The 13,563-nt window shown below is 57.8% G+C and overlaps 1 protein-coding gene across 1 annotated transcript; it reads left to right on the top strand.

Annotated features, from left to right (window-relative positions):
* Positions 1-2,891: 2,891 nt before the first annotated feature.
* On the top strand, positions 2,892-6,120 carry LOC101425018 (ral guanine nucleotide dissociation stimulator-like). Its single transcript, XM_058287522.2, has 5 exons — positions 2,892-3,131; positions 3,268-3,345; positions 3,464-3,754; positions 5,062-5,176; positions 5,674-6,120. The coding sequence occupies exons 1-5, from the start codon at positions 2,892-2,894 to the stop codon at positions 5,847-5,849; spliced, it is 900 nt and encodes a 299-aa protein (XP_058143505.1). The 3' UTR covers positions 5,850-6,120.
* The last annotated feature ends 7,443 nt before the right edge of the window (positions 6,121-13,563 follow it).

Here is a 13,563-nt window from a genome sequence, read left to right as displayed (position 1 = left end):
CCCTGGGTGTTTCTTTGCAAACGTCCTGTCTGGCCTCTTCTGGAGGAAGATGAAGAGGGCTCTGCCTGGTTCGTGGGCAGGTGGGGGCAGCTGCCGGGCTATAGGCCGGGGTTGGTGCTCAGACGCGGTGGGGAGGGCTGGGATGTTCCAGGAGGAGATGATGAACTGGCAGAATGAGAAGTCTCCATCCACGTGAGGGTCTCAGACCTGCGCCTTGTTATGAATGGCTTGTGTCAGAGAGCTAGAAGAAGTATTTGGGATACGGGGAACCACGGCGGGTCCTTTCTGACTGAAACTAGAAGCTTCCACCTAGAAGACACAGCACAACTTCGATGTCCAGTACTGCAATGTCCAGCCGTGCAGCTGGAGGACAGGGTGCCCCTGCAGGCAGAACATGCCGAGTGGACCCCCGGCAGGGAGTGCCTATGTGCGGGCCTCGGGCGGCCTTTGGGTTTTCCGTCCTGTGGGCTGGGGCAGGCAGGATCTACTCAACTAGGCCTCCTGGGACAGCCCATCCTACAGCTCCACAGCTGTGGCGACACAAGGCCCCTCGCACATCCACGCGCAGAGGCCGGGAGAAGCGGACAGCTGTTGGCAGTGGCAGGCTGTGGGGCGACGTCAGCGCAGACGAGGCCTCCGACTGGGGGGAGCTGCCCGTCCTTGGTGCCCTGAGCGCATCCTTCCTTGGGCCTCCGGCAAAATGGAAGCATGAGCATCCAGCGGCGCAGCCCTCACAGCCAGGTGGCGGGGTTGACGGGAGAAAAGGAACGTGGCCGAGCGTTCCTGGGACTCTGAGCGGGAGAGCGGGATGGTCAGAGCGTCCGTGCCACTGGCGTGCACCCCTGAGGCCTCTGGACTCCCGAGAAGGCATCAGATCTCTGTGGTCATGTCCCAGATGTCCACACCAGCTCAGGGAGGCCAGGCCGCTTACACAAGGCCCCCAGGGCACCTGTGGCATGTGGGGGCAGCAGATTTCCACCTGCCCACTTGGTCCAGGGGTCCAAGGCCCCAGGGACAATGGGGAGGGGTGGAGGGCCTCACTGACCCCGAGCTGCTCAATCCTGACAGGAGGAGAACACCGAGTTTGCCACCCTGGACGTGAACCCCAACAGAGCCCAGAAGCAGCAGCAGCAGCAGGAAGGGGAGGGGGTGGCTCCTGCCAGGGGGCCAGGGCGGGTGGCCTCCAAGTCAGGGTGGGGCCCTCCTCCCAGCCATCCCTCCTGGGCCTCTGAGCCCGGGCAGCCTCCCTTCCATGTCTGTTCCCCTGGAAGCTTGAGGGCCGGGAGCCTAGGGAATCCTCGGGGACTAGTGGCAGCAAGTCAGAGCAAGAGCCTGGAAGAGCCGGGGCTGGGGGACTGGGTGTGGCGGGGTGTGGGCTTGGGATGGAAGAAACGCCGGTGCTGAGAGGTGACTGCAGGGGAGTTTGGGGTCCTTGGAGGCCGGGCGGGGAACTTTGGGGTGACAGCTGGGTGCCTGAGCGTGTGCCGGGGTGATGCTGGGTGGTCCTAGGAGTCTGAGCCTGCGGGGTGGTCAGGGCGGGGTGTCGGGGGCCCCCATGTGCCTGCGCTCATCCCCACCCACTCCACGCCACAGGGTGCCATCCAGGGCACTGTCCCATGGCTGGGGACATTCCTCACTCGGTTTTCGCTGGTGGACTCTGTCATGCAGGAGTTTCTGGATGTGAGTGAGCCAGGGGACCGCGGCCGCGTGGGAAAGGGTCCCTGATGCTTGGGAGGAGAGGCCGGTCCGAGCCCTGAGCACTGAGCAGTGGGCACACTGCATCTCCCGAGAGCATCATGGCCACCCTGGAGCTGGGGGCCGTGGTCTTGTGGCAGCAGAGTGAGCGCAGGCTGGTCCTGGGGCATGTGTCCACTGTGGTCAGAGGCTGGGCCGGGCAGGCCTGGGGCTGCCCTGGCAGGCCCCACTCCTGCGCCCACAAGCCTGCCTGGGTCCTTGCCTGGTCTGGGCTGCCCTGTGCCCGTGGAACCTGCAGTTGTGCTGCGCGACAAGGGCTCAGGGGCGATGGGCACAGCCATGGCTGGGGGCCCCCATGTGAAGGATGTGACCTCTCTGCCTTCCAGGGGACCATGGTGAATTTGGAGAAGAGGAGGAAGGTGAGCAGCTGCGGGCAGCAGTGCGGGGGTGGGGCTGGGGGTGGGGGCTGGACAGTGAGAGCCTCCAGGCAGGACCCCCCCCCCCGGGCTGCAGGCAGCTTCCTGGAAGACTGCTGGGGAGTTGGAGGAGAGAAGACAGGGCCACCCCGTCCCTCGTCCCTCGGGAGGGTGGGGGTTCACCTGGTGGAAGGCCGACTTCCTGGAGGAGGAGCTGTGTGAGCTCAGCCCTGAGGGCAGGTAGAGCGCGGAAGGCAGGGGAGGGCTGGGAACCCAGGGGCCCCGGGCCCCGGCCCACCGGGCAAGCCCACCCGGGCCTCAGCAGTGCCTCCTCCTCCGTCTGACCCCAGGAAGAGCAGCTGGTGGCCGAGCTGCAGAAGCTGCAGGCGCGCTGCTGCTACGACCGCCTTGTGCCCGACGGGCGCTTCAGGGCCTGGTTTGAGGCCGTGGAGCAGCTCGGCCAGAAGGACAGGTGAGGCCAGGGGGGCACCAGGCCCCGGTGGGGGTGGGAGCACCCTGGTGGCTCCTGGGCCCGCGTAGGCCCTGTTGCCTGAGGAGGCTGGGGCACGCGGACGCCAGTTGCTGTGTTGACCCCGGGAGCCTGATGGCGCCCCCTCTCCTGTAGCCTCCTCCTGTCTCGTGAGTGGGAGCCGCCACCCGAGTCGGCCAGTGAGAGCTTCCAGGCCCAACAGCCCCCGGAAGGCAGCGAGCCTTGGAGCGGAGAGTGAGTTTCCCTTGCGGGGCAGGCGAGGGTGGGCTCAGGGGAGCTCCAGGCTGAGCATGGGCTGGGGGGGCTGCCTGCCACTGAGCGCCGGGATCCCAGCTCCACTTCCGACCAGCCCTGTGGCTGCGAGAGTCGCCCCCTCCCTGGGCCTGTTTCCTCCTCTGGGCAATGGGGTGCTGCGGCGTGAGCTCTGGGGCAGTCGGGGCCTGCTGGCTGCTCTTGATGGACCTAGGACTCAGCCGTGTGCAGATTTAGCAGGGCAGAGGTGGGCAGGCATGCCAGGGCAGGCCCCCAAGGTAAGCCGAGCCTCCATCCAGCCGCCAGGGCCCTGATGCCGAGTCCAGCGGCAGCAGCACCGCCCACTCCAGCGTCCAGCTCCAGGGTGGCCCTGACCTCAGCGGCGGGGATGCTGCGGATTCTCCTCACCTGCAGGTGGCTGGCTCCTCCGGCTCTGCGGTGGAAATCCACCTGGACCACGTCCCAGAGGCCCAGGACAGCCAGGAAGTGAAGGTGAATGCCCAGCCCTGCTCCCTGGGGCCCTCGCCCTCCTGCCGCCCCTCCTGTGCCTCCTAGGCCCTCCCTGTGTCCACCAGGGGTGGAGCCCCATTGACTCGTCCAGACCTTCTAGAGCCTCCTGGAGCTTCTCGAGCAGCCCGGGCTGCCCCGAGGCTCCCGGCCTCTGCTGACCTCCCATCCCCCACAGCCGGGGCCGTCGACCTGCGCATCGTCTCGGATCGGCTCCACCATCACGGCAGTGTCGGGAGGAACGTCCTCTTCCTCCTCCATCCAAGCCAGGGCCACCCAGACCAGCCGAAAGCGCCGTGACTCTCGGCCACGCTACAAACGGCACGTGGGCGACCGCTGCTTCATCCGTGTCGCCCTGGCTGAGGACAGCGGCCACAAGGTCCAGAGCATCCTGGTGAGCCGGGCGAGCAGCCGCCTCCCGGGCCGCGGTGGCTCGGGCTGTAGGCACCTGAGCGGTGCCGTGATCCCTGCCTGCCGCCCTGGAGCAGACTTGCCAATGGCTGGGGAAGGACAGACGGCCACGTCCAGGGGCAGGAAGAGCATGTGTGCGACGGCGGTCAGGGCTCAGGACGGTGGACACAGGCAGGCCCGAGGAGGCGTGTGCTTGGTGGGCTGAGGAGCAGCCAGGAGGCCAGGGCTGAAGGATCAGGGGTCAGGGGCAGGGCTGGGGTCAGAAAGGCATTGGGAGCCAGGTCCCATCAGGCTCTGGAGCTGCCGGACTGAGCGTGACTTTCTCAGGAGCCCCTGAAGGGTCAGAGCAGAACAGGGACAGCAGGAGAGCTTTGGCCTCAGAGTGGGCAGTGAGGTGATACGTGGAGACACCAGCCGGCGAGGGACAGCTGTTGTGACCCAGAGGGGAGGACAGGGTCTGCCCCAGGGCAGTGGCCGTGAAGGTGTGAGCAGGGCCCAGATCCCAGGTGGACAAGCAGATGGAGCCACCCCTGCCCCACGGCCCAGAGGCTGCAGCGCTGCGGCGGTGCCCAGCCGAACGGGCTGCGCTTCTCTTGTGGCCAGGAGCTGCCATGCTTGTTCTAAGCTGTCACTGAGTGGCCCTTGGCCTGAGCCCTGCCTGCACCCGGGCCCTCGTGCTCAAGGCAGCTGCGCTCTAGACCTTGCTGAGCACAGCTGCCTCCTGGAGCCCAGGGCCTCCTGTGGGGCTGTAGGGTTTCTTCCAGCCTCCTCTCAGACAAACATCTGGGCTTGGACTGGACGTGTGTGTTCTGCCTGGGGTTCAGTGCTCCGCGGAGGCCTCCTGGAGGGGCAGGGGCAGGGCAGGGGCCCTCCCCAAGGGCGAGCCCTCTCCTGTGATGGGGAGGGAGGAGGGACAGAGAGAGGCCCCGAGGTCACTCCTCAGTCCCCACCCTCTGCTGCGAGGCCACCCTTTGTCCCAGGGCTCTGGGAGCCCCTAGCAGTTGTGCAGGCGGAGGAGCCAGGGGCCGGGGCTCAGCCTGCAGGGCAGGGGATTTGGACCCTCCCTTGGAAACACCCTCCAGACAGAGGTGCAGGTTCTTGTAGGAGAGGGGGTGAGGAGTGACTGGAAAAGAGCCCTCAGTGCCTGGAGTGTCCCTGGGGGAGTAAGACGGGGAGGCCCCTGTAGACCCAGCCCCGAGCAGAGGGGCCTCCTCGGGGTCTCTGGCAGCTGCGCCATGGGGAGCCGGCTCCAGGACCCATGTCCTGAGGCCTGTCGTTGACCTACCGCAGGTGACCGACCAAGACAGGGCTCCAGCCGTGATCCGCAAGGCCCTGGAAGACCACGAGCTGGCTGGGGAGCAGCCCACGGACTACCAGCTGGTGCAGATCCTCTCAGGCGATGGCAGTGAGTTGGGGGCGAGTGGAGAGGGCGGGGACGCAGTGGTGGGTGGGGGCAGCACGGCCCCGGGCCAAAGGTACGAGACCCCGCTCAGGAGGCTTCGGTGCGGGGCTGCCCTTGGCGGGCTCGGCAGTCTGGCCCTGGGAGCGCTGGGCTCAGGGGCGTGCGCTGGGCTGGAGAAGGCCAGTTTCAGCGCCGCGATCCCCAGCAGGGAGGCGGCAGGGGTGCTTGGGGGAGGAGACAACCTCGTGGCAGCTCCACTCTGAGGCTGGCAGGTGGGAGTCAGAGTTGCTTTTGGAACAAGGGTCCCCCGCTTTCAGCTGTGCCTCTGCAGTCTTCCCTGGTCATTCAGGGTGTCGTTCAGGCGGCTCCTCTGTGGTCCAGGAGTTGTACTGGGGAAGTCGGGTGCCTGGGTGAGGAGAGCTCTCGTGGGGACACAGAGGGTGGGGTTCGTCCGTGCCCCCGAGCATGACTGACCACCCCTCTGCCCCCGCTCCCCCCAGCGCTGCAGATCCCGGACGACGCCAATGTGTATTACGCTATGGCGCCCTCGCCCGATTATCGGTTTCTTCTCCTGAGGAAGACCATGCCCCTGGATGCCCAGGTCAAGGAGAGAGCTCTCTCAGCCCTTCACGGGAGTTGGCAGAAGGGACCCAGGTTCCGAAAGGGGAAACTGTAACTGGCCCCAGCTGCCCCCCATCCCCTAGCCTCAGGCCCCCTTCCCTTCCGGATCCGCCTGGCCAAGTCGTTCTGCTGACCCCAGCCACCGTGGGCCAGGCCAGGCAGGCGCTTCCCTCCCCAGCAGCCAGTCTGGGCCACCCCCAGACTCCACTCACACCCCTGGGCCTGCCCTGCTCCCCAAAACATGGCTAGTCGGAGGGAGGATCTGCGCGAGACTGTCAAAGAACTGGATTGAGAATCAACAGCAACAAAGACTATCTGTCTAAAGGGGAGGGGCAATATCTACCTTTGTCCTTAGTAGATGTTCGATGTGAAATTTTTATTATTAAATTCTTGTTTCCACTATAGCCTGGGAGTTGAGTTTGGTTCTTGCATTTCCTGTGTTAATCGAAATGAGATACAGGCTCTCGCAGTGCTCAATCAAAGGAGAAATCCTGCAGAGCCATCCGTTGATTTTAGAAGGGAGAAGCGACAAGAGCCAGCTGCCCCTCCCCGGGTTCCTGAAGCCAACACGGGCATCCACCACAGAGAGCATTTTGTTGCATTTCGGTGTTTCACCCGGCGGGAGCCGAGAGCTCCCAGGAGGACTGTCGGGCTTAGACCATTCACAAAGACCATTTCCCGAGCCCCGGCAGGGCAGCGGCCGCCTTTCCACCACTTTGGAGGAAGAAGGAACCTTTCCCGCTTCTTGCCTGAGGCTTTGCTTGCACACCAACTAGGAACTTGTCGTTTTCAAGGGCAAACGATAGGGTGACAGCAGCAGTAGGTAGGGCAAGAAGGAGAGCAGAGCTGAGAATGTGGAATGGAAAGGGCCAGAGGAGCAAAGGAGGAGGCCTCTTGGCACCAGTGCAAGGGCAGGCAGACCCGGCCTCCTCGGTGCCCCTCAGGCCTCACGGTCCACGCTTGACCTTGGAGTTCCTGCTTTGCGATCCTCATCCCTGGCACCAGAATTCCTTTCCCTGATGCGGGGACGGGGGTTTGAGCTGCAGCGTCCCGGGCTCCAGCTGGGCCTCCTTGGTGTCCACACCACTGCCCCCTGTGAACGAGTGCTTCCCACTGCCGTGCCATTCCCTGTGCACGTCCTTCCCCCGGAAAATCCCCGCAGGCCCCGCCTCTGCGCGGGCTCCCCATGGGCTCTCCTTGCTGGCCGGGGCCTGCGGCAGCACGCAGGAGCTCTCGATGCCAAGACAGGAGCGCTGCTTCCTGGCGGCCAGAGACCCCACACACCCTTTCCTGCGGGTCGAGGGGAAGTCGGGCCGTGTGGTCTGAGGTCCACACTCCCCGCCGTGTGGCCGCTGCCTGGTCTCGGGAGGAGTTTGGCTCTGAGTGCTTTGAGCTCTCGTACCCTGGGAGGGCTGCGTCCATCGGTCCACAGCTTGGGCTTTGCTGATGTCATGGGGGTGTGGACAGATCCTGTTGGGAGGGGGTTCAAGTCACGGCCTGCTGGGACCGGCGACCACAGTCTTGCCCTAGTCCCCTCATGGCACGTTCAATCGCTGACCGGCTCCCTGTTGGGGGTGGCAGGCCCTGTCCTGAGCTCCCCGTGGGCTCTAGCCTGGCTTCCCCATGACCGGGAGCTAAAGGTGGAAGCCCTGGCTCAGCACAGAGCCCAGGAGCCTGCACCCGCCTCCCACCTGCCCCAGGTGAGGGCCGAGAGGCCCCTTCTGTCTGGGTGATCAGGGAAGGCCAACACTCCCATCGTCCACGTTCATGAGGAAATATTGGTCTCGAATGCACTTTCTCTGTCAATAAGAGAGTCTCTAGCTCCAGCGGGCACCGTGAGCTCCTGGTGCTGGATGCTCATCTCTAAAAGCGTCACTGATTGCCAGAGGGTTGCTGTGATACCAGTCATTGTCCCCCAATGCTCGTTCCGCCCTGGTAGTGGGGCTCAGTTCCCTGGGCTCCCTCACGTCCTCTCCTACCCCAGCTGGGGACAGGCTGGACATCCAGTTCAGGGGTCCCGTCTGCAAACACAGGGGCCCGGAGGTCGAAGAGGAAGAGGAGGGGGCCGCCTGGCCTTGTCGTTGGCCACACTCCCCTGCCTGCCCCCAGGTGCCCTGCTCCTGGCTGTCCTCTGTGGGCGGCACCTGGGCACCTTGACCGTGAGGAGGTGGCCAGATATCAGGTAGCCCCCCAACCCCCGCCTTCTTCACTGCAGCTTCTCCAGGCTCTCCAAGCCCACCAAGCCCATCAGCAGCACGGCCGCCCCACCCGGCAGTGCTCCAGGTGCCCCCAAGGTCCATGGGACCAGGGAGGCACGGGGAGGGCTGGTGGCACACGGTGTTGGCCGGTGCCTGCGAGCAGAGCCATGGATGCATCGCCCACGTGTGCCCTGCAGCAACCAGCGGGCATCACTGCCCTGTGCGCAGAGTCCCCCTGGTCAACTGAACCAGCCAGGGCCTGTGGGAGCACGCGCTCCCCTATCCTGTGGCGGGAGCAGAGCTCTGGAGCCCGCCATTCACACCTGTGGGTCCCTGGGTGGAGCTTGGTCTTGCCAAAGACCCTCCCTGCCCACTCCTACCTGAGCACAGAACAGAAGAGGAACCGGGCAGCAAGGAGGGAACAGTCAGCAGAATGGAGCTGCCCTGCCGACGGGAGCCGCGTCGGCCGGGGAGGCTGCCAGGCAGCGGCTGGTGCGACGAGCCCCGACCCGGGGGCGGCTGGGGGAGGACGTCCCTGCCTGGAGCCCAGCAGCAGGCCAGCAATCGGGAGCCGCCTGGAGAGCCGCGGGCAGGAGAGGAGCGGCCAAGCCCGAGGCTGAGGGCAGTTTCCCAGATGAGTGCCCTGTCCTGTCCTCTCTCAGGGTGTGGGCAATAGGCATGCCAGCCATGCACCCACACCCCATCCGCGGGAGGCGAGGTGGTGCATGCTCTCTGAGCGCACGGTCACACACTTTATGTCCAGCTCTTCCGTGTAAAATTGGGAAACTGACACCAAGAGAGAGAGGGAGCGATTGGCCCGGGGCACAGGGCTGGGCAAAGTCCCCAGTGTAAGGTAGGGTTACAGCCTCCAAGCCAGGGCTCCACACCCCCCACCCCCACAGGGTTTCCTACCCAGGCAGAAACCTCCAGGGCTTGTCCCAGGACCAGGAGCCAAGGGCAGCCTCGGACCACTTCCCCAGTGGAGCGCAGTCTGGGAAGATTTCTGGGCCGGGGCTTCTCCTAGAAGCAGGAGCTTCTGTTCCTCCCCTTCCTGTTCCAGGTCCCAAAGGAACTTCAGGCACTTCTCTATTGGAAAAGAGAAGGATGAACTCCAGGGCTGCAGTCTCCTTGGGATCACGGCTTTGGGCCAATTGGTGCTCTCTCCCACTCGACAGAAGGCGAGTGCATCAGGCTGCTCACAACCACGCCAGCATTTCCAGTGAGGAGTACAGAATGAATGAGTGGACAGTCAAAGGACGGTGCCACAAGATCCCTTGACCCCAAGGCAACAGGAACTCTCCCCTGGCTCCAAGTCCCCCACCGAGACCTCAAGACTCTTTTGGCAAAATGAACTGAAGAAGGACAATTCCAGCTGAGCACTGGTCTTTGCCAAAGCAAGCCCAAAGAGACGTTATTCAAACAAAGGTCAGTCTTTGACCATCAATGGTCATGGACCAGGCCACTTAGGGTGTCCCTGCCCCATGGGTAAGGAGAGGCAAAGCAAGAGCAGCCCCTTTCCTAGCTGCAGGATCTGCAACTTGAGCTCTTCCTGCCTCAGCCAGAGAGCGATGGTGACAACTGGCTCTGCCTGCTGGACAGCGGCCTGGTTTGTGGATGCACCAAACCAGGGCATCCTTCCTTCAAGGAATGTCCCCTCCACCCAGGGCTTGGAGGATGGCATCAAGCAAAATGTCACAGTCAGGGCCAGACTGAGTTGCTCCCAGCGTTGAGATCCCAGCTCTCGGCCAGGGCCCTACCAGGGCTTTTCTGGCTACTGCGCTGACAGCAGGGGGCAGGGCTTGTGCTGAGCTCTTCATTTGACCTGGGCACAAGCTTCTGCTGCTGGCGGCAGCCCCAGCCTTCAGCCCACGGAGTCAAGCATCTCCACCTCCATCTCGATCTCATTCCTGTCCAACGGCTTCAGCGCCTCTCCCTCCTCTTCATCATCCCCCTCCTCATCCAGAGGCTGAAGGCTTTAGAGACCAAGGATCTTGGACATAGGGCCAGAAGCCAAAAACCAGGAAAAGCCAGAGATGGAGACAGAGGGAGAGAGGGAGAGGGAGAGAAAGAGGGAGAGGGAGAGGGAGAGAGAGAGGGAGAGGGAGAGGGAGAGGGAGAGGGAGAGGGAGAGGGAGAGGGAGAGGGAGAGGGAGAGGGAGAGGGAGAGGGAGAGGGAGAGAGAGAGGGAGAGGGAGAGGGAGCCACAGAAGCAAGAAGCTGAAATCAGTAAAACTAGGAAGAGAAGAAAGAGACCAGCTGGCACTGCCATGTGCCTTGCCATGTGACAGAGGAGCCAAGGATCACTTGCAGATGGTCTTCAGGAAGAAAGTATCACCTAGATGATGTCTTAATTTGGATTTTTTCCAAGCTTCAGTCTGTGAGTGAATAAATCCCCATTGCTTAAATCAACCCAATTCATAATATTTACTTAAGCAGCCTAGGAACTAAAACACGTGGGAAGACAGAAGTGCCAGGAATGGCACCTCCCACAAAAGCAGCCTTCACAGAATGACTGGGGGTTGGCCTATGAAGTGCCAGCCCCTACCACCTGCAGGAGCCACATGCACGAGAGGCATGGGCACTGCTGTTTCTCAGAGATCCCTGGTGAACTTAAGGTCCAGTTGTCCAGAGGAAGGTGGCATTTCAGCCTGTATTAGCTTCCGTTTCCCTGTCTCATGTCCCCATTCCACCACTGGTGTTTCCTGGGATCAATTTCCAAAGAAACCACTTGCACTTGAATTTTTATCATAGGGTTTACTTCTAGGGGAAACCAAGATAAGGCACAAGACATTAATGCCGTTTGCCATTAGGCCTCAGTTTTGCTGATCTTTTCATTTTCAAATGACACAAGTTCTGGGAAGACTCTCCCAATTCTTTTATCAAGGATGCATCTCTCAGAGTCCTTTGTGATTTTCACAATATTTAATCATGTATCTGCCTGTTTTTTCCCCAAAGATTACCTTGTTGAGCACAGGAATTGTATTCCATCCACATCAGGGTCCCTAAAATTTAATATACATAAAATGTTCAAAACTATGTACACAATTGGAAGTGATAGACTTTATTCTTTTCGTTGGGATTATTGTGGAAAAGTCTGTATGAAGCTGAGAAATGCTTGGGGTTTCTCTTTCTGGTACTTTAAATAAGCTGATTTGAGTGGTGAATTGGAACTGCCACACATTCTGGAGCTTGAAATAGTAATTCAAGTCTTCACTTGTTTTTCTGTGAAGCCTCAGTCTTAATCATGTTTGAAGAACAGGCAGGACGATATGGGTGGTAAAACATCACCCATCACCTGGCAAATGTATACTGAGTGTCTATTTTGTGCTGGCTGTGGAAAGGTCCATAGTGAGGAAAACTGACCTCTTGGAGTTTGCCACCTTCTTGGAAAGAAAGACATTCACCACCCAAGTGCACAAGTAAATTCATAATCACAAATTCGGATACTATTTTAAGGGATGTAGGGAATTCTCCAAGATTATATATAAATAGAGAAGCATAGCCTAATCAGAAAGATCAGAGGAAGGTTTTTTTTTGTTTCTTTTTTTTTTGGAGGAGGCAGCAGGTAAAATATAATCTGAAAGATGAGGAAGAGGTGATCAAGTGAAGAACCAAATGCAAACTAGTAGTACATTTCCCAGGTTTCCTTGTCAAAATGGCCTTTGGTTAATTTTGTCCAATGGGATGCAAGAGAAGGAGATAGGTGTGAGGAAAAAAGGAACAAGGCAGGATGTTTCTCCCTCTTCCTCTCTCTATCTCGACAGCACCTCTGTCAATGGCTGTGTACCCTGGATGCCTCCAGCTCTCACCTGCCACCTCTTCCACTTATGGTCCCAACAGGTCTGATGATCTCATCTTTCACCAGGGGCCCTGACTCCTGGGCTCCAGCAACACAGCCTCTGTTTGTTGAACTTTCAGCCCTAAGAATCATAGTGTTTTCTTGTTTTTGCTAATCTTTGGCAGGCCTTAATTCCTCTTTAGGTTTCTTAAACCTATCAATCCCTGTGGAATCAAATGCCTAAATTAAAATCTCTCTGATGAAAATATCTGGAGTAGTTTCTGTTTCCAGGGAGATTGGCTTACTTGATATACACAGCAAGCAAGAGAAGGAATACAGTTTTAATCCAAGCATGGCTCCAGAGCCTGTGCTTTTAACTATTATATTTTACTATCCAATATCCAATGATCAGATAAATTGTTGCCTGATGAGAGAATAAAATTGGCCAGCAAGGTTGATACATGATGTGTGGAAAATGTACAATTCATTGGTTTGGAGATTATAACAGATACACGTAGTTTCACAATGAATACATGAATTTATTTTACTTATATCCTAATTATATCTGACCTCTGAAACCTTAAGACTCAGTTTACTCATCTCACTCATTGAATGTAAAGTAATTATTTAAACATTGTCTACTGAGTGCTTACCACACACCAGAGTTTATTCTAGGTATTTGGGTTACAGCAGGAAAAGTCAAAACCTCAAAGAGTTTACATTCTAATAAAGACATCTAAACAAACACGTGAGAAATATCAAATGAGAATCAGTTATATGAAGGACCTAAATCCAGGTAATATGATAGAGTGGCTACAAAATGACCTTGAATAGCATTTAATTCTCAGAAATAACTATTTGAGGAAGTTTATTAGGCATCTCTTCAATTTACATAATTCTGAATATTTATATATTTATGAATACATAATTTATACAAGGGTTAATACTACTTGTATAAATAGCCTATACAGTTCTTCAACTATTTATACAAGTAGTTCTAACTATTTATACAAGTATTTATAAAACCAAGTGTAACTATACTTCCTGTTTTAAAAATCTTTACCAGCAATACCTGAAAGTACCACCAGATGGTGATGTTTCCTCTAAATGCATAACCTTTCCTGCTTTAAAATTTTTTGATAATAGTTAATTTAAAAATTAATGATGTTCTTCTTTGCTAACTCTAATATCAATATCAATTCTGGTTTGGTTTGAATGATTAGTTTATTTCCTCATAATATTTCTGTTTTTCTGATACTTGGTATGTGTGGCAGTTTGATATTATTAATTCCAAAAAGGAGATATTGATTCTCTTTGTAAACTGGTCTCTTCCTCTGTGTATGTTACTATTTGATTATATTAGATTCAGCTGAGATGTCTTTGATTCAATTATGTTACCATTAGGGCTTTGATTTGATCAAGTGAGTAGGACATGCAGATTTGAGTCCCTGCCCTTTGGTGAGCTGATAAAACAGATTCTCACAGAGAAGTAGATAGAGAAGCAGATACATGAGAAAAGAGAAAAGGTTCCATTAGACATGATCTAATGGAATCTGATAGTCTACAGCTGACCTTGTAAAGAGAGCAGAGCAACTGAACCCAGAAAGAAGCCCCAGGAAGAGTGATGAGCCTTATACCAGCCTACAGCTGAGATCAAAAGAAGCTGGGACCATGGAGCCTTAGGAGGAAGGGAGGAAGGCTGAACTCTTGCAGACATTGCTTGCCATCTAGCTTCAACACATGGCAAATGACTCTGGGTAAGCACATACCTCATATGGTACCTTGAGTTGAAC

The sequence above is a fragment of the Dasypus novemcinctus genome, chromosome 24 (assembly GCF_030445035.2).
Source record: "Dasypus novemcinctus isolate mDasNov1 chromosome 24, mDasNov1.1.hap2, whole genome shotgun sequence".
NCBI classification, from domain to species: Eukaryota; Metazoa; Chordata; class Mammalia; order Cingulata; family Dasypodidae; genus Dasypus; species Dasypus novemcinctus.
This window is presented reverse-complemented; position numbering and strand designations above follow the sequence as displayed.

Excerpts from the sequence above, each read along its gene's own strand:
- LOC101425018 (XM_058287522.2), top strand. The coding sequence starts at position 2,892 with ATGGGCTGGGGGGGCTGCCTGCCACTGAGCGCCGGGATCCCAGCTCCA. Across the intron at positions 3,755-5,061 it reads ACAAGGTCCAGAGCATCCTG|GTGACCGACCAAGACAGGGC; the intron begins GTGAGCCGGGCG and ends GACCTACCGCAG. Across the intron at positions 5,177-5,673 it reads GATCCTCTCAGGCGATGGCA|CGCTGCAGATCCCGGACGAC; the intron begins GTGAGTTGGGGG and ends CGCTCCCCCCAG.